Below are 19,378 nucleotides of genomic sequence, written 5' to 3'. Positions count from 1 at the left end.
TCTTTTCTGTGGTGTTTTTTTTTGTTTTGTTTTTTTTACTGGTTTGTATCCCATTACAATTTTTCTCAAACCTCAAATTCTAGCTATTGCAGAATTCTAACTCACATTTTGCCTTTCCTTCCCTTTAACACTATCTGAGGTGTTTCACAGGCTCTACAACTGACACCCCCCCCCCCAGTTCCTGTAACTTTTGGAAGCAAATTGTCAGAATTTCTATTTTTATCATGTACTTTTACATGCAAGGGATAAACCAGCAGGCACAAATTATGGGTTGGAGCCTTAGTACTTTGCACAGATTTGCTCATGAAAGTGCCCCTACCCAGGTTTGGAAGATTCCTTTATCTACCTGCAGCCTACCTTTCCTATTCCAGAGGGTCCACCAACCCTCAGGACAGGCTTTTTGGGGAGTTCTGTGGACTGTCGTATGCAGAAGTGGGCAGAGAACTTCATTGTGCCCATGGAGTTAAGCCATAATATTACTTTGAGCAAACCATGTTACACAAAAGCATAGTTTGATCTTGTGTTGTTGTTTTTTTAAGTTAAAGACCATGGGGGTGGTGTGGGGGGAAAAACAGGACAACAGCCCATAAGAAGTATTTATCCCTTTTCCCTAAATACTCCCTAAAGAAGTATTTATCCCTATGTGGCAGTCCAGAAAAATAAATTGCCCCAAAGCTGTTGGCATTAGCCTTTCATTGGTGCCAGCAGCAGCTTCAGGGCTTCATGACTGCTATCTAACTTAAAACACACCCAAACATGAACATGCACAAGAGAGAGAGAGAAGCCAAACTACATATGTAACGTAATGTGTAGTTTCACCTTGAGAAAAAAGTGCCTAACATGTTCCTGTTAACTGTACTCAGCTTTGATTGAGAATGCTATTGGGAGCATGCAAGCTAGCATTTGATAAACACATGGTAAAATCAAAGAACTGTAGTCACATTTTGAAATGATTTACAAAAAATACTGACATGGTGTCTGTACACTCATTACTTTCTGGGAAGAAAGCTCTACAAATATCATGCAAACATCAGGCACGTGCACACCTTTTTCCTTCTCGGTGTGGAGAAAGTAGCTAGTGAACCAGGCTGCATTTATTTGAACATGAGATTTTCCTGAGAATTCAGCTGAAAATTCACATTCTTTCCAGAAATAAATTGGACGGTCAGGCAGATGCTAAGTGTTTAGTAAGTTCACGTTTTACTTTTTGTTTAGAGCAAGGAAAATGTATCAGAACCTGAGACTTGAATCAAGGTGAGATTTCTCCACAGAAAGTAACAAGAGAATAGATTGATAAGATGCTTTTGTTGCTAATTCGAGATATTTTATAATTGTTTTTAATAATTATAATTATAATAAAATATTTATTTACTGCTCTTCAACCAGAAAAATAAATACTCTCAGAGCAGTTTACATAGCAAAGAAATAAGGAAATGGTTACCTATCCTGAAAGGCTTCACAATCTTTAAAACACAAAAACAAGACAGAAATTGGCAAACAAAACCACTAAGAGGAATAAGCAGGTTGTTAAGATGTTTGTGGTACTCATGCAAAAAGGGTTGTGATTTTACCCTGCTGTAGTGAGTAATACCCCACCCAGCATAAGCAATTCTTTTTTAAACCAAAAGTTGTAGGATAAGGGTATTACTGGTGTACATACCGTGTGTGACTTGTTGTGTATATTTTATTGTAGTGTGGCTATTCAATATTCTTTTTATTCATAATACTCAGATAAAATACCTTTCACTGTATTTTTCACTGTTTTCTAATTTTCTATTTCTGATCTCTTTTTTTTTTTTTCTTTCATAATTGGATACAAATCACTCCTTCCTGGAACACAATATTTCTTCTTGAAAACAAATGCTGTTGTGACTGAAATTCCTTTCGATGGAAACACAATTTCCTATTTGCTACCTGCTCCTGAATGGTCTCTTCCATCAAATTTGCCTGTCTGACAAATTAAACCTTCTTCCACTTGACACCATGCTGTTCAAACCCTCAACTTCTCTTCATTCTCTATGACCTCTGGAAGCAACGGAAGAATCTTGGGCTGAAGGAGGCTTTTGTATGCTAGTGAAAAAGAATAATCTTTGTCAACGGAAAGTACTTCAGCAACTTTGTTGCAGAACATGTACACTAAAAGGGTGAATTGGCACCTCTCCAAGTTCACTCACTCCTGTAGACTTATAGATTAATCCATACTATTAAAAATGAAAAAAGCAAACCACCTTTCTCTCTCTCTTTCTCTATCTCCCTTTCGTCTGGGGAGACAGTGAACTGTATGTTGGGACTTAAAATAGAAAAACTACAACGAGCCTACCTTCCATAACTGGGTGTTTAGAACAAAGCATCCCGGATCACAGTGTCAGTATGGTGTGACCAAAGCATTGATGCCAAAATTAAAGTTATTTGATTTCCTGTCAATTTAAAGATATCCCTGGGTGTTGTTTTTTTTAAAGCATTCTCCGTTCCATTTTTCCTGCTTGTTTCCCCTACAAGATGTGTAGAGTGTTTCAAGAACACAGTCCACGTTTACATGGATTAAAACAGAACAAAAACATATTTGCATTAGTCTTTTTTGTGCTTATGTGCTCAGAATGAGGAACAACTTTAGATACTAAAGCAACCCTTGAGGAAATTAGAACATCTTTAACTTCAAGACTATGCTCTGCGTCCATTGTAATGAGAAATGCTTCCTAGTGAAATCCATAGCATTTCCTATGTGGTGTGCTGTCTTTTGAATTATACAGCATTTATGTTACATTATGCAAAAACTGTTTAACAAATTTAGACAGGTCAACCAGAGTGTTTTGGAATCAGATATTTTTAAATATCATAGTTATTTTTAATAGCATTTTAAAGGTGCAAAGTGCTTAACTTTTGAGGACTTTCTTCATGCTATGGATAAACTCTGAAAGGTGCAGACCCTCTTACGCTTTCGTACACAAGTGTAGCTTGCATACTTGAAACTGGAATGCACCAGTAAGTGTGAAATAGAATATTTATATTTTAAAGAAGTCTGGATCCATTAATCTAGACATGGGCCGCAATTACTCAAATCTAGCAACTTCCTGTGTATATGGGAGCAGTGATGTAAACATGGCTTTCCCATGCACTTCACTGGATCGAATAACTCTGATCCTGTACCATGTTACGGAGGTGGAACTGCCTTTTCCATTAAAGTGAATAATGAAGGTTATTCTGTCATCTATGTCATCTATGCATCATGATGTACTGTTCTGCAAGTCAATGTGCAACTCCTCCTGGATGAGCTTGCATGCATAGTACAGGTGATAGGTTCATGGTAGACGCATTGCTAAATGTTTCTACACATTGGCAGCATTCTCTGGATTGCAGTAATGGTGTAAAGGAAATAGTGATGAGATATACGTATATTCCAATGGGACTTTTACAACACCTGCATGATTGGTACCTATGACTGGAATTAATATACTTAAATTCAACTCTTGATGTACATACATCATTAATGTTCCATCAGGGGTGAACCAGTATGGTAATTGTGCAATAATAAATAATTTATAGTCCTAAACCTAATGATAGTTGTATTCTGATACCCGTACAATAAATGGAGAATAATTTTTTTTTTTTTTACAAACCTTTAAAACTTCAGTATTTTATTTCCCAAATGATTCATATATTCTTCATCATTGCCTCTGTGCAGTCTCACATAATGGAGTTTTGTGTCTTTGTACAGCTGACCTTGGAAGCTCCTGGAGCTTTGTGGAGTGTCCATTACTACTCTCATTGGGGGGGGGGGGGGAAGATGCTTCAAAGGTGGGAAGAATTCTCAGTCCCTCAGGTCTTTTCTATCACCACTGAAGCAACTTCATGAGGAATGCTTTCCTTTGTCTTTTGCCCCTCAAAACACTTTAACAGCACAATCCTAACCTGTGCTGGAACAGCGGCTGGCCTTCCCCATATCCAGCATGATGTTGGGGTCCAAAGTGACTCAGCCCGGGGCAAGGGGAATCGCTTTTCCTGTTCTATCGCTGTACATGCTGGATGCAGCCTCCGTGGGCTGGGGCATGCCCTTGTGCCAGCCTGGCAGACACCAGAGGAAGTGCAAATGTACTTTAAGGCACATCTGCAAGACTCAGCGCAAAGAACTTGCACCAGCCCATCTCCCATGTAGGATTGCACCCTAAGTGACTTTAAGCTCAGTTTTTCTCTTTATTCTCAACATTTTTACAAAAAATTACAGAACACTAATAGTTAGGCCTGACCTCTTGTATGACAAGCATGGTCACTTTTCAGAAGTGTTTCTACTGCCTCCTAATGGGCATGACACTTGCCTCCTTTGCATGGGAGACAGCTACTGTTAAAAAAAATGTTCAGGAAGATGGTGAGGGACAGGGAGCTTCAACTCACATTGGTGTTCTGGAGTTTACTCTCACTTCTATGAATCTGTGTTCTCACACAACTGGTCCATACATGAAGCAAGCTTGTGCAAATTGTATCAGCAGCAGATTGTGAGTGGTCAGAAGGGGCAGCAAATTCAGGGTGCCTTTCACCCCAAGTCTGTCATGGCTGCCGGCATTGCCACCACCTACCTCTAGCTCACCATCAATGCAAGCCATAATTATCTGCTTCCCATTTGTTTGAGCAAGAAACAGATCAATCCCATCCTTACAATGCTTTGCACACACTGTTGTCAAACATGGAAGTGCAGGACTTATGGTTTTATTGACAGTGCACTTTCATTCTCATGATACCTTTAAATTATAACAGAAATATTGCACTTTCAGATTTGATAGCATGCGAGGAACATTATAAGAGGGGTTTTTATTTGTTTTGTTTTTGGCAGTGGAGAGGCAGTGGACCTGAGATGGCATTCTGGATTGTGCTGCCCCTGCCTACTCATATTCAAAACAATGTTTCTAAGAGTCCAATCCTATCCCCCACCATGCTATAGCATGCAGCTGCACAGAAAAGACACGTGCAGCATGCTATGGAGGGGTGACCAAAAGACAAATGGGAGGTAAGTAAAAAAATACTTTACTTACCTCCACATAAGCTTACAGGCCGCCTATGGTGGTGTATATCTGAGGAGAGAAATGGGGCAGGGAGGTTTTGGAAAGAGGTGATAAGATCCAGCATGTGCAACTGCCACTGAATTCACCCCCTCACCTACCTTGGTTTCTCCCCCAGCATGCCCCACCCTGCCCACAGTCTGACCCCCCACACCAGAGCAGGTTGCTGGCCATGACCGCATTATCGCTGCGGCCACTGCTTTAGAACAGTGGCTCAGAAATGGCCACTGGCAGTATAATCCATGCGTCATTGGAGGCCTCTTTACAACAGCAGGACAGTGTCCTGCTGTTGTAAGTCAGACGATAGGATTGGGCCATAATAGCTCTTACTTCAGCATGCAAAGTCATTGAACACAAAGAGGTGCTCAGACTGGCTATTGTCTTCCTACCTAAGGTGGTCTCAGCATTCCGCATTAATCAAGACTCACCGGTGCATGTTTTCTTTTAGAATTTTGCTTTAGAGGGAGAGCGCTCTGGACACTAGGAGAGCTCTTATAGAATGATATAGTTCTGTGAATTCAGTAATGACTCACTAGGTGACATGCGGAGCAAACCTAGGCTCTAATCCTATGCTGGCTTGGTGCCACATGGTACAGCAGCATGGAAACAGCCACCACTGTATCCTGTGGGGCAAAAGCAGCAGCCAGGGGTCTCCTCAGGGTAAAGAAACATCAGTTGGGGAGTAGGATGAACAGAGACTGGCACATCATTGGGTAAGGGAGTGGTATTTGTCATGCTGCCTCAGGTGTCAGGAGGTCTTAGGCTGGCTATCTCCCTGCCTTACTTAGGCCCCAATCCCAACCAACTTTCCTGCTCTGACATAGCTCTGGCAATGGGGCACGTACTGCATCTTGCAGTTGGAGGGCAGTCACGGAGGCCTCCTCAAAGTAAGGGAATGTTTGTTCCCTTGGAGCTGCTTTGCCTTTGCCTCCATACTGGAAAGTTGGTTAGGATTGCACCCTTAATTAGCCAAGAAAGAAATGCTAGTCACCTTGAATGGATAATCCAACAGGGTATCCTCTGCTGCTTACCTGAAAGATGTTCCACTTTTGGAGCAACTGCAAAGCAACAACATGTCAGTCTTTATCAAGAACTATGCCCTAGTTGGAAAATCAAAAGCTGATGTCCAGAAAACATTTCCTGAGGTCATCCTGAACTGACCTCCCAGTAAATAGGAATCTAGCTATTCTCCACTACATGTGACTGCACAGAGAAGAAAGCAGATAGGTTACTTGCCTGTAATTATAGTTTTTTGAGTTGTTATCTGTGCAGGCACAAAACTTCAGATCTGGCTCCAACTGTTGGAACTTTCTTCATATGCTGCAATTTGAATTTATAAATAATGCTCAAAGGAACTGAGTGATTGGGCTTCTTTCCTCCCTTGAGAAACATGGTATGCACAGGGTTTCCACCACTCAAGGATGCTTGATAAAGCTCTAGAAGCTTCTAAGGCCAACTCTGCTCATGCACAGAGCTCCACTGCATGTGTCTGCACAGATGATCCCTCAAAGAACAATAGTTCACAGGTAAGCAACATATCCCTTCTATTAGCCAGTGGAGTGCAAACCAGTCATAGATCAGAAAACAATTTAAACTTCTGATAGATTTTCTGAGATAGAAACTAAAAACCAGTTTTTTCTCCTCTTCAGAATAAGTTGTGTTACACTATATATGAAATATATATCACCTACTTAATGAATGAAAATAACGCTTTGTTTAAATATGCTATAGTGGACTCTAAACTTTACAAATGTATGTGTCCATTTCTGCAAAAACAAAACCCTCTTAACAGGAAAGTTGAATTATTGCAACGTATAATCTTAACCTAAACCACCACAGAAAAAAATATTTCTGGAAAGAAGTTCCATTTTTTTAATTAAAATTACAAAATTGTTATCTTGGGCCTCAATGTTGAAGATATCCTGTCATTTTGTTCCCAGTCCTTAAACAGTAATACATGATTATAAACTTAAACAAATGAATAGACTTGCAGAAAGACAATGGGACTCACTGCTTGCGTGAAGTTAATTGCGTGCATACGAGCTTGTCAACTGGCCAATTATTTAGTGTGTTCTAAAGATAGGGATCTGAATTAGAGAAAAATCCTATTGTACAACATAAAATAATCATAACCTAGCACTAGACAGAGACTTATTAATAGAACTGTCCAAAGGAAAATAGAGTTCTTGTGAAAAGTAGCCAAGATTATATGCTGGGCAGAAAAGGATTTCTCTCAAGAACCTCGTAGAGAGCATAGAGTAAGCAATGACCCAATCTGCCATAAGTCCCTGTGCAGCAATGTAGTGGTGCCAATTTAGAGAAGTTTCAGCCTCCAGAGACCTCCTTGGGGTAAGGGAATATTTGTTCCCTTACCCACCAGGTCTACTTGGACCTGCACCAGCGATATTGCTGGTGCAAATCCATATGGCCCCAGAAAGGTGAATCAAGGCTGGGTATGGGGTTAGGTTTTGATCCATGTTCTCCCCATTGCTGCCCCATTCCACCTACCCCTTGTCTCCCTCCCACTTCCTGCATGTACTCACTGGTGCTAGCCAGATTTCAGTGTCCACTGGCACATGGAGCCAGCCACTCACCACTTGCAGTGACAGCCAGGCCACACAGTCTGGCATGTCACCCTTTGTGACAGCTGGAGAGCACTGAGCACCATTGAAACGCTTGATCCAGCAGCATTAGGCATCCATTGGATGCGTGTGCCACTCACCCACCCCGCTGTCTGGTGCCCTACCACTTCTTGAGCATGACCTACTGAAAGGAGAGGAAAGATGTACAGAAACAGGGCTTTAAATAAGGCACTCCATTGCATAGAACCAGTTCTGAAACAATAACAAGAATAGAAAGAAAATGCACAACATACGACAGAGCTCCTAAAAAAATGTGTTTTTTCCACTGAAGCATGGGTTGAGAATGGTTAAATAGAAAATGGTTGCATACGGTTTCCCTGAGCCAGTTATGTTTTAAGTCCAATGGAAGTTGATGGGACTTCAAGTTGATCTTAAATAATTTATCCAGTTAATTTCAATGGGATTTCTGTGTGACTACTGTCTGATGGATTGGGGCTGATGACTTTGTTTTCTAGGAATGCGCAGTCAGGTGTTGTGTGTGCCCAGCTCCCTACAAAAAACTCCAAAATCAACAGATCTCTGTATTAGTTTTACTACTAGTACCACCCAGACTGCCTCATTTCTTTACATAAGTTTATTAACTAGAACATAATGCTATCAAAGTTTAAGTTAATGGTATATATATTATATAAATATATATATATTCCTAATTGTTATATAATGTATTGGATTGTAAAAAATTTATTTGGGTACTTACAAATGCTTCTAACACAACTATGGAGAAAAATTTAATTTTTTAATACTGACACATTGTTAAATCCAAACACATTTTTACTGAAGGATACTGTACATGTGTAAACTGTCCAGTTGTTATTTGTAAAATAGGTTAGTACTGTTGTAATTGATATTGGCCAAAATCAATGTTATTCCATATTTTATTTTTTCTATTAAATTAACCTAAGTTCTTGTTCCTTTTGTCTAGTAAAGCACATTTATGAGCCATATATAAAATCTTATGGCTGGAAGGGGTAGTAGTTTTGGGGTTCTCCCAGTTATTTTATTTTCAATTTGATGCTAAACAGAAATTGCTGAATAAAGTGAAAGAATGTTTAAAACATATTGGTTTTTGAAAAGAAAAAAACCTGATATTTACAACAATTTGATAATGTACTTGAATTTTGTTGTGAGCCCCTGTCTAACTCCCCCCATTTTGGAGCATCCATCTCTGGATCGAGGAGGCTGGAAGTTTTAAAAGGTCCTGGAACTAACCTCAGAGTCACCCTAGTGCCACCTCTATTGGTCTTCTGATTCCATTCTGGGGCTCTGCCAGGTGCTACCTCATCTGCCTGAGGCATCAACCCTGCATGTGCCCTCTGGCCGCCTCTATAACTGACCTGTCATTTCCAGCCATGTGTCCATTATAGAGCTCTCCCTCTGCCCCTTCCAGGTTCTTTGTTTCCCATCCTGCCCGCCAGCCCTAAATAAGGGCTTTCTCACTGCTCACATAAAGCCAAAGTCCAGAGCATTGCTAGCTATCCATGCCCCTTTGGCACAGTACACTCCTGTGCTAGCCTTCCAGGGGCCCCCTGAAGCTAGTCTCCAAGGCTTCTCCAGCCAGGCCATTCTAGTAAGCCCTAGCCTTGCGAGAACTCTTGCTAGAAAGGTGCATGCAAGTTCTCCCAGCCAAGGGTGAATCAAGCCTTGCCTCAGTGCAGCTAGGAGCCAATAAGCTGGTGCTTCCCATTCCTAGGGCCTGGTATAGACGCCCTAGGTGAGTTCAGTTGTCCAGAGTACAGGTGAGTCCAGCCACAGACACATCATCATCATCATCATATTTAATACAGATTTCCAATTTTCACTACACAGTATTGTACATTTTACACAAGTGGAGCCACAGAGCAGGAGAATTTGCAGGCTCATAGAATTTGCAATCCAATACATAGAGTCCATTGCTCTCAGCAGAGGAACATTGAATTACAAAGTTCTAAACTCCCAATGCCAGTATAAGTGGACACTTCATCTTTTTACTCTGGCTTTGCACACCACCCTTCCCCTATGCTAGGTGTTAGCTTAAAATATTTTAAGCCCTGGAAGACATAAATGGGCTTCCTTGCCCTTTATCCAAAGGATTGCGTGAGTAGTATTTTCCTCCTCCAAGGTGATATCATGTTTGGAATTTATTCCACACAATACGTACACAATTCAGGGTGAACTTATGGCATATACTGAATACTTTAGCATCAGACACATTCCTGCATACCATGCCATCATCCACCTGGAAGCATCCTAAGACATAGTTTAAAGATTGTACAATGGTTTTGAAATAGAAACATAGCCTATGCACACGGAGCAAATTTGTCATTACATTTTCCTGTCTACATGAATATCTTTTTTCACAGAGTAGCTGCTGGATTAAATTTGGAGGTATACCTACTTAAAAAGACACATATACATTTCTTGATCACTTCCCAGACCAAGAGACCTGCATCCTCTTTGCAACTGCAGGAAAGCCCAGTTTGGCATATCCCTACTCCATCCTTGGAATGATGGCACTGCCCAGTTATTGAAATGGAGAGGGGAGATTCTGGAGGTTAATTTTGTCTGCAATTTGTTTCAGTCTTAAAATAGCAATGGAAGAAACCCATACAGGCTAATTAGGTTAGAAATGTGCCTTGTGCAAAAGATCTGTGCTTACGCAAAAGCATGCTGGAAAACAAGCACAAAAGGAGTCTCCCTTTGGAAATACAACAAAAACATAACATCCAAAGCTTTCCTGACATTAATCAGAAATCACAGCTCGCTTGTGAGGCAGAGAACAAAAGTAAAGATAAATGTGGTACAGTATCTTAAGTCCCAGGCGTTCAACACACAACACATTAAAATCCACTTCCTTTATCCATCCTGATTTTAGGCCAACCTCTGAGCACTCTTTCCCCTGGTTCACCCAGGGCCGGCTTTAAGACAATTGGACCAATTGCTCCCAGGTGGGCCCTGCACCAAAGGAGGCCCCCTCCCTAGGGTAATCTAGTCTCGTATGCAATATGCTTAGATCTATTTGGTTCATTAACTTTTAAAGCACACACTTTGATTGCTTTCCATTCTACCACAAAGATATAAAGTCTGTAATAAATTTTATTATAATCCTCTGAAGAATCTGTAAGATTCTTTAAGATTCTTCAGACCTTGGCTATGAACCCGGAGCCCCACGGTTTCCAGTTGAGCCTCGTAGCTCCTAAGTCTGGCCTTGCCTTCAACACTAGCATACACTCTCTCCTATTTTTTGGTCTTACTAAATTTTTTTTTAATTTCCTTGCTGTCTGTTCCTTAGTGCCACCTACTCTTTCCTTTTACCCACTGGCGTAGCTATAGGGGAGCAGGGCACTAAGTTTTGCAGGGAGCCTCCCTGCAGCATGCAAGCAGCCCCTCCCCCTCCCCTTGGGAGCCATTCGCCTCCATTCCCCCCCCCCAAAACGGCTGGAAAGGGGAGGGAAGGAGCCGCTTGCATGTTGTGTGAGGCTCCCTGCAAAACTTAGTGCTCCACCCCCCTCTAACTATGCCAGTGCTTTTACCAACACACTGTCATCTGTGCCCTCTTTCATCAGTCACATTACATTTATATTCCCTGCCTCTAGGGCCCTTTTGTTACTTAGTATTTAAATCCTCAGTCTGCCTCACATAACTTTTCTGATCCCTGGGGCATATGTGAAATTTTAATGCCAGTCAATCAATTTTCATAGAGCTGGAATGTGAATGTTCTGTAGTTGATCAATTTATTCCCTGAGCAGCTTGAATGTTTAGGAACATTCCATGCCATCACACATTTCAGCCATGGTTAGCAGAGATTTTACTCCCATGAATAGATACAGATGATAGTACAGTACATACTCCCATAATACAGATGATACAAAACACACATTTATTAGATGGGGAAAAAATTCTGGACAGGCTCAAAGAAAATAACCAAAGTATCAAACATTTTTCAATATATGTCTATTTCTCTGAAGTGTTGATACATGTTAATTCTTCCCCTATAATTACATTTTTACACATGAGAATGACTGCTGGGAGTGCACCCAAATCTTACAAATGGAATATGGGGCATGCCTTCAGCAGATGCTATGAATGTCCATATGCTATGAATGTGCCTAGTTGAAAATCAGGTGCACAGCTACATAAGCAGTGACTGAATAGTAAATTCACTCCACCTGCAAGCTATGCCCCTGAGTATATCTCTTTAAGTACTAAACTGAGCAAAGAAGTACAAAGAAGTAATTTGTAATCTAAAGTAGCAATCATATGCATCCATATGAGGAATTAAATCAATGGCACTGAGGCTCAAACTATACATTATGTAGAGTCCATGATTCTCTCTTCTAGGTTTGTTTTAACCCAGAGGAGCTATGCAAGCTTTGAGTCAGAGTGCAGGAAAGATGCACAGAGAGAAGCTACTTAACCCTTTCCCTTCCAATTCTTTTGCAACTCAAAAATATTCCCCCTCATATCTGCTTCTCCCTTTCTGACCTGTGTGTTTGTGTGGGGTAGAGATGGAGACCTCGCATTGACACCAGCAAGACCCGGGATCAGGGAAAAGTGGAGGAATTTGCACGAACGCTTGAGGAATCTCTTCCAGGCCCGGCTGATGCAGATGCATCCAACAGATGGGAACATTTCAAGAATGCCATTTACAACACCGCCTTGTCCATATTCAACAAGAAGACCAACAAGATGGCAGACTGGTTTGAAGCCCACTCTGAGGAATTGACACCAGTCATTGAGGAGAAGAGGAGAGCTTTAGCAGCATACAAAGCCTGTCCCAGTGAGTGCAACCTGCATGTCCTCTGAGCTGCTCGCAGCAAAGTCCAGCAGACTGCCAGGAGATATGCTAACGACTACTGGCTCCAACTCTGTTCCCAGATACAGATAGCAGCTTACATGGGCAACATCAAGGGGATGTATGATGGTATCAAGCAGGCCCTAGGTCCAACTCAGAAGAAAACTGCCCCTCTGAAGTCTGCCACAGGCAAGGTCATCCAGGACCAGGCGCAGCAAATGGAACGCTGGGTGCAGCACTACTCTGAGCTGTATTCCAGAGAAAATGCAGTAACCGAGGAAGCACTGAACAAAATCAAGTGCCTGTCTGTGTTGGAGGAGCTTGACAGTGAACCAAACCTAGCAGAACTTCACGTGGCCCTGGATTCCCTCACCTCTGGCAAGGCACCTGGGAAAGAAAGCATCCCTGCTGAAGTCCTAAAGTGCTGCAAAGAGATCATTGCCACAGAGCTGCATGAAATCCTCTGCCTCTGCTGGAGAGAAGGTGGAGTACCTCAGGACATGAGGGATGCAAACTTCATCACGCTGTACAAGAACAAAGGCAGCAGGGGTGACTGTAGGAACTACCGCAGCATCTCTCTCCTTGGCATTGTAGGAAAGCTGTTTGCCCGAGTTGCACTGAAGAGACTCTAGGTACTTGCAGAGAGCATCTACCCAGAATCGCAGTGCAGATTCCGAGCCAACAGGTCCACCACCAATATGATATTCTCCCTTAGACAGCTGCAGGAGAAATGCAGAGAAAAACAGCCACTCTTTATAGCCTTCATAGATCTCACGAAGGCTTTCGACCTGGCCAACAGGGATGGCCTCTTCAAGATTTTCCCCAAGATCGGATGTCCACCCAGGCTCCTCAGCATCATCAGCTCCTTCCATGAGGACATGAAGGGCACTGTAGTCTTTGACAGCTCAACATCAGACCCCTTTGACATCTGAAGCGGAGTGAAGCAGGGCTGGGTTCTTGCTCCGACCTTGTTTGGGATTTTCTTCGTTGTCCTGCTGAAGCAGGCCTTTGGAACTGCAACAGAAGGCATCTATCTCCGGACCAGATCAGACGGAAAGCTCTTCAACCTCTCCAGACTGAGAGCAAAGTCCAAAGTCCAGCTGAAATGTCTGTGTGACTTCCTCTTTGCCGATGATGCAGCTGTCACCGCGCACTCTGCCAAAGATCTTCAGCAGCTCATGAACTGTTTTAGCAAGGCCTGCCAAGACTTTGGACTGACAATCAGCCTGAAGAAAACACAGGTCATGGTTCAGGATGTGGACTCACCTCCCTGCATTACAATCTCTGCGCATGAACTGGAAGTTGTCCATGACTTTGTGCACCTTGGCTCAACAATCTCCGACACTCTTCTCTCGATACCAAGCTAAACAAATGCATCGGTAAAGCAGCTACCATGTTTTTCAGACTCGCAAAGAGTATGGTCCAATAAGAAGCTGACAGAACATATGAAGATCCAGGTCTACAGAGCTTGCATCTTGAGTACACTTCTGTACTGCAGCGAGTCATGGACTCTTTGCACACAACAGGAGAAGAAGTTGAACGCTTTCTACATGTGCTGCCTCAGACGCATCCCCAGTATCACCTGGCAGGACAAAGTTCCAAACACAGTCCTGGAACAAGTTGGAATCCCCAGCGTGTTTACACTGCTGAAACAGAGATGCCTGCATTGGCTTGTTCATGTCATGAGAATGGACAATTGTCGGATCCCAAAGGATCTCCTCTATGGAGAACTTGCGCAGAGAAAGCACCCTACAGGTAGACCACAGCTGCGCTACAAAGATATCTGCAAGAGGGGGGCAGGAGGTCTGGTCTAGAGGGTAGAGCCTCCGTTAGCCCAAACATCAGAAGGTCGCCAGTTCGAGGACACCGGTAGCTCCCTGAATGGCTAAGAATGGCAAGACCTTGAAGCAGCTGACAAGCCCAGCTGAGTGATTCCACCTGCTCTTGGTGTGAGCAAGAGCATCTTGGCTGCCTGCCATGTGAGAGATGGAGCTGCTTGTCAGCCTGCGTGGAAGAACTGGAGGCCAGAAGTGAGACCAAACCAGGAAGATCCATTCTGAAATGTTGTTGGTTCTTGAAAGAGAGAACCTCTATTATTGTAAAAAAAAAAAAAAAACCCTTGAGGGATTTAGAAACGTCTGCCTATGTAAACCCCCTTGAACAAAGTCAGAGGGGTAATCCGATGACCAGAAAGGTGGTACATAAATACCTAGTTATTAAAAAATAGATATCTATATCTATATCTATATCTATCTGCAAGAGAGATCTGAAAGCCTTAGGAATGAACCTCAACAGATGGGAAACCTTGGCCTCTGAGCATTCTGCTTGGAGGCAGGCTGTGCAGCATGGCCTCTTCCAGTTTGAAGAGAAACTTTGCCAACAGACTGAGGCAAAGAAGGAAGGCCCACAGCCAGGGAGACAGACTAGCCCAGGGGTGCTCCCACTTTTTTGGCTCGAGAGCTACTTTGAAACCCAGCAAGGCCCGGAGATCTACCAGGGGGGAAGGAAGCGTCTGACAGACAACACCTTTAATGTATGGAGCCCTTGCTGGAGTCTAGTCAGTTTTGTTGCTGCATGCCTGAAGAGCAGCTAAAGTGTCAGTTTCAGTGTCAGTTTAGTGTCAGCTAAATATGTCAGTTTTGTCTAGTCACTAGACGAAACTGACATATTAACAGTTTGGAGAGACAGGGCTCCACGATCTACTCATTTTGCCTCGCGATCTACCGGTAGATAGCGATCCACCTATTGAGAACCCCTGGACTAGCCCAACTGTCAAGTGAATAAGTTAGAAGTGGTTACCCCTTTCCCAATTGTCTCACAGTGAGTCAGAGGGTAGCCAGAATTGCCTATCTTAAGGATTCCATATCTGAGTTTCTAGCTTACATATGCTTCAGGAACCTCAGTCTAATCCCCCACCCAGGCCACCCTCTCACATGTTAAGGTTATGTTTGTGGGATGATTGGTGTAGGATCCCTGTTTTGTCCCAATATGAGCAGGTTGCAAGAAAAACAGCAAATACAGCAGAGTACTTTCAGCAGATGTATTGAGCAAGGGATATCACAAGTAGTCAGTAAACAGTCCAAGAGTCAGCACAAAGAGCAGTCAGTCCAAGTATAACAAATCCAAATCAGTTTCCAACAATACACAGTCAAAGGTTCAGTCCATAAGTCAGTAATAACATATACATACAGTATCCAGCCTCCTCAGTCACTGGCAGCAGTTCCACAGATATCACCAACAACTCCCCTACTGCTGCACTGGAAGCTCCCGCAGACTAACCTTATGTAGTCAGCTTAGCCAATCAGTGCTGGCTTGGTCACACCCAGGGTGTGTCAGTCCCAGGTGCCTGCTGATTCTGCTGACTCAGCAATCTACTCCTGCTCCCTGAACCAACTTGTAAGCTGTGGTTCTGCTTCCCTCAGAACACAAAGCTAACAACATAGCTGACCTGTCTGGCCTTGAAAATTTAGGTTTCAATAGTCACTTTATGATGCTCCTTCTTTAAGTCACAAAAAAGCAGTTATTGTTGCCAACCACCCAGCATTGGCCTGGTTTCTCCAGAATCAGCATCAATAGCCAGGTGCCCACAGATATTTTAACAAGGCTTCTAGGAATTAAAAAAAAAAAAAAAATTCCAGGAACAACTTGCATCAGAGCACATCTATCTTATTTCTTGATCAACAAAGTACTTTCTATTTGGGGATTTCACTAAAATTTTCTGAGCATTGCATACCCCACTCTGCTTACAGACCATTGTCCATTCATTTTGGGTCATCGCTCCACTCCCCACCCCCACCCCAATTGCCTTTATGATCACGTTGTCTTCAAAAATACCTTGAAACAAAAAGGTACTTCAGAATTATTCAGGGGGAGGGGCTAAAATCACTTTTTCTGATCTCTGTACTCCTAGAAATTGGGGGAAAAAAGAAAGTTGTAATATGGTGAAAATTGCCTTGAAAAATGTGTCAAAACATGGCATACCTGGAGCTTTTAATAGCTTCAGATTCATGACTCTTTTTTCATGTAGAAACTTTTTAAGTAGAAAAAGTGGGGCAAGAACAATCAATGCACATGGACAGTAGCTTGCTTTGGGGTGGAGGTGAATGATGTTCCTTGTTGTGTTCTTCACTTGGGTACTGCCACTGTGGAATTTTAACAGATGCAATGCTATTTCCCATTTGTATATGTTACAAGTCTATTGATGTCAAATATAATGTAGCTAACGTGTGCAGACTCTGTCAAGGGGCTACAACATACCTATATTTTTGGTCTTTGAAGCATGTTAGATTCCCTGGAGAAAAAGAGACAAAGTAAAAAAAAATGATTCTGCAAGATAGCTAAAACCCTTTTTTCCCTTTTCTTTCAAGCTCTGCTTCAAACGTGGGCATTTGAATAAGTGCAGGCACCAGGTAACTAGGAGCCCTGGGGCAAAGCCCTGCAATCAGAGCTAACCTGGTGCCTGAGATGGCATGCCAAATGCTTCTCCCTTGTGTCACTCCCCCTCTTCCTCCCCCAACTCCCTGGATTTGGAAAGGAAGGAAAGGGAGAAGACTTGTAGGGAAAAGGAAAGCTTTTCTTTCCTCCATACATCCTTTCCCACTCTGTTCTCCTCTTCCCTTTGTAATCCAAAAAGGAGGAGGAGAGGAAGAGTAGCAGAGGTGGGTGACAGATGTTCCCTGCACATCTGCCACCTGAGCTCAGATGTCCTCGAGAATAAGCCAGCCCTGTTTGCATTGGGCCCTCCATGGCACCCCTGCCCTTCCTCTGATGACATGTTGGATGCTATCACTACCCCTGGCCCTTGCTTTCAGGGGCTGACCCAGCTGTTTCTGGTCCATATTTGCAAGAGATTGTAAATGCCACCAACCTGTACTGTAGCAAGCAAAATGAATTGTAGCCCTCCAAAGGAAAACAGTGAGAAATACTGAATGCTATTCAATACCTATGTCATGTGGCAAGAGCTTGGTACAGTGTGGTCTGCTCTTGTACATGCTGTGACCAATTGCTGTTAAAAAGCCAAAGGGGTATGCTTTATAAGAACATAAGAACAGCCCCACTGGATCAGGCCATAGGCCCATCTAGTCCAGCTTCCTGTATCTCACAGCGGCCCACCAAATGCCCCAGGGAGCACACCAGATAACTAGGTGTTCTATGAACAGGAAGAGAGGTGTTTAGGGTACATATTGAGCGTTTAGTAGCTCATCACATAAACAAAGTCTGTGTCCCAGAAAAGTTTTTCCATGTGAATAATGGCTTTATATTAAGGGCCCAATCCAACTTTCCAGCACCGGGGCAGCCATAATGCAGCCCCAAGGTAAGGGAACAAAAGTTCCCATACCTCGAGGAGGCCTCCAAGACAGCCTCCCCAATACAGGAAGCAGTGCATATGCCATAGGCACAGCAGCACCGGCACTGGAAAATTGGATTGGATTGGGCCCTTAGTCGGCTCATTGATCCATCTAGTTCAGTACTATCCAAACTGGATAGCAGTTGCTTTGCTAGGTTTCAGGTGGGGACCTTTCTTAGCCCTACTAGGTGATGCTCAGGATTGAACTTGGTACCTCAGTATGCAAAGCAAGAGCTCAGCTGGTAAGTTATGGGCCCCAGCTAAGATAGATAATTTTAGTAGTAAGCTATGCCACTCTTCATTGATGGACTGTGTGAAACAGACCATGAAGCCAGCAAGACCTGTCACTTGTAAGAGATATAGGGGTAAGGAAAAGCTTATATATAAAACTTTTATCTCTCAGAGAACAACTTAGTGACAGTAATCTACAATGAAACTGGATTCCTCTCCGGAGTAAAAGGAGAATATCAACAGAGACAAATTAGAATACTTGAGAGAAGGCTATCCTCTAGCCTGCAGCAAGGCTCCACCCCTTCACCCAGATTTACAATTCTTTTTTCAGGGATTACCTACCCCAGATTCATTCATTCATCTGAAATGCCACTTTATTGTTCACAATCTACATTACTAAAAACCAGAATGATCTTAAACTCCAAACATGCTTTTCTGATTCTCCTTACCAGGCTGATAAACTTTCAAGATAAAGTTTATCTTGACCCCCAAATATGTACATTTACAAGCTTTTATGCACCGACAACAAAATTATAATGTTCTTTAAAAATTAAAGCTGACTTTTTAAAAAAGAAATCAATACCATAAGCCTATGCTTTCGGGATTAACAAATTTCATTGTGGTCAAAGGAGATTACTCCCATGTTAGTTGGGCTTGTAGCCCAAACTATTTTTCCCAATTTTATTACATTATAGAAAACTTCAGAGAGAAATAGAAAAGCATAATACACAAAACTGGATAAATAACTATACAAAAAACTATGTGATTAAAAATCTTAAGAATGCAGCTCTCTCTCTCTCTCTCCCCCCCCCCCCCGCACCCATCCTATCAATAACTCATTCAGAAGGGATTCACAAGAAGTTAGCATTCAAATCTTTTACAGTGCCTCATCCATCCAGCTAGCCACATAAGACTTGAAATTCCACAAATGCTGACCTCTTGCTTATCTCTCTTGCTGATCTTGTGATGGAACAGGCCAGAAGATTAGGCCAGTGGCACTACTGCCATAGCAAAAGCATGCTGCTCAGTTTCTCATCTGCCCATACATGTTCCCCTACAGGGGTCTGACTAACCACTGATGCTGCCCCACTATCTGACCTCAAAGCGGAATCACTGCTAAGTCCACCAGCCCCTTCAAGCCATCTCATACAATTATAGTCCACAGAAATTTACAGTAGATTACCAAGTCATACCATTATAGAACAACAAAACGGACCTCTAATACAGCCAGATACATCCTTTCCATATGCTTTATAATGGAACAAAAACAGTATGCTTTATAATGGAATGAAACCAAGCAAACAAATTCATTTATTTTTCACATTTTTATACTGCC

At 42.5% G+C, this 19,378-nt stretch overlaps 1 protein-coding gene across 2 annotated transcripts in view; it reads left to right on the top strand.

Annotated features, from left to right (window-relative positions):
• PCSK5 (proprotein convertase subtilisin/kexin type 5) overlaps positions 1–19,378 on the top strand; it is a 295,107-nt gene that overhangs the window by 210,670 nt on the left and 65,059 nt on the right. Inside the window, exon 21 of one of the 2 annotated variants that reach the window (XM_066614134.1) lies at positions 2,033–2,430. The exons of the other annotated variant lie outside the window; for it this stretch is intronic. Coding sequence (XP_066470231.1) covers positions 2,033–2,148 — 116 coding nt within the window. The 3' untranslated portion in view covers positions 2,149–2,430. Of the gene's footprint in view, positions 1–2,032; positions 2,431–19,378 lie in introns of those variants that run through there. 2 annotated transcript variants of the gene reach the window in all.

This window comes from Tiliqua scincoides, chromosome 2, assembly GCF_035046505.1.
Source record: "Tiliqua scincoides isolate rTilSci1 chromosome 2, rTilSci1.hap2, whole genome shotgun sequence".
NCBI lineage: Eukaryota > Metazoa > Chordata > Lepidosauria > Squamata > Scincidae > Tiliqua > Tiliqua scincoides.
Note: the sequence above shows the minus strand (reverse complement) of the source record. Positions and strands in the feature narration are given on the sequence as shown.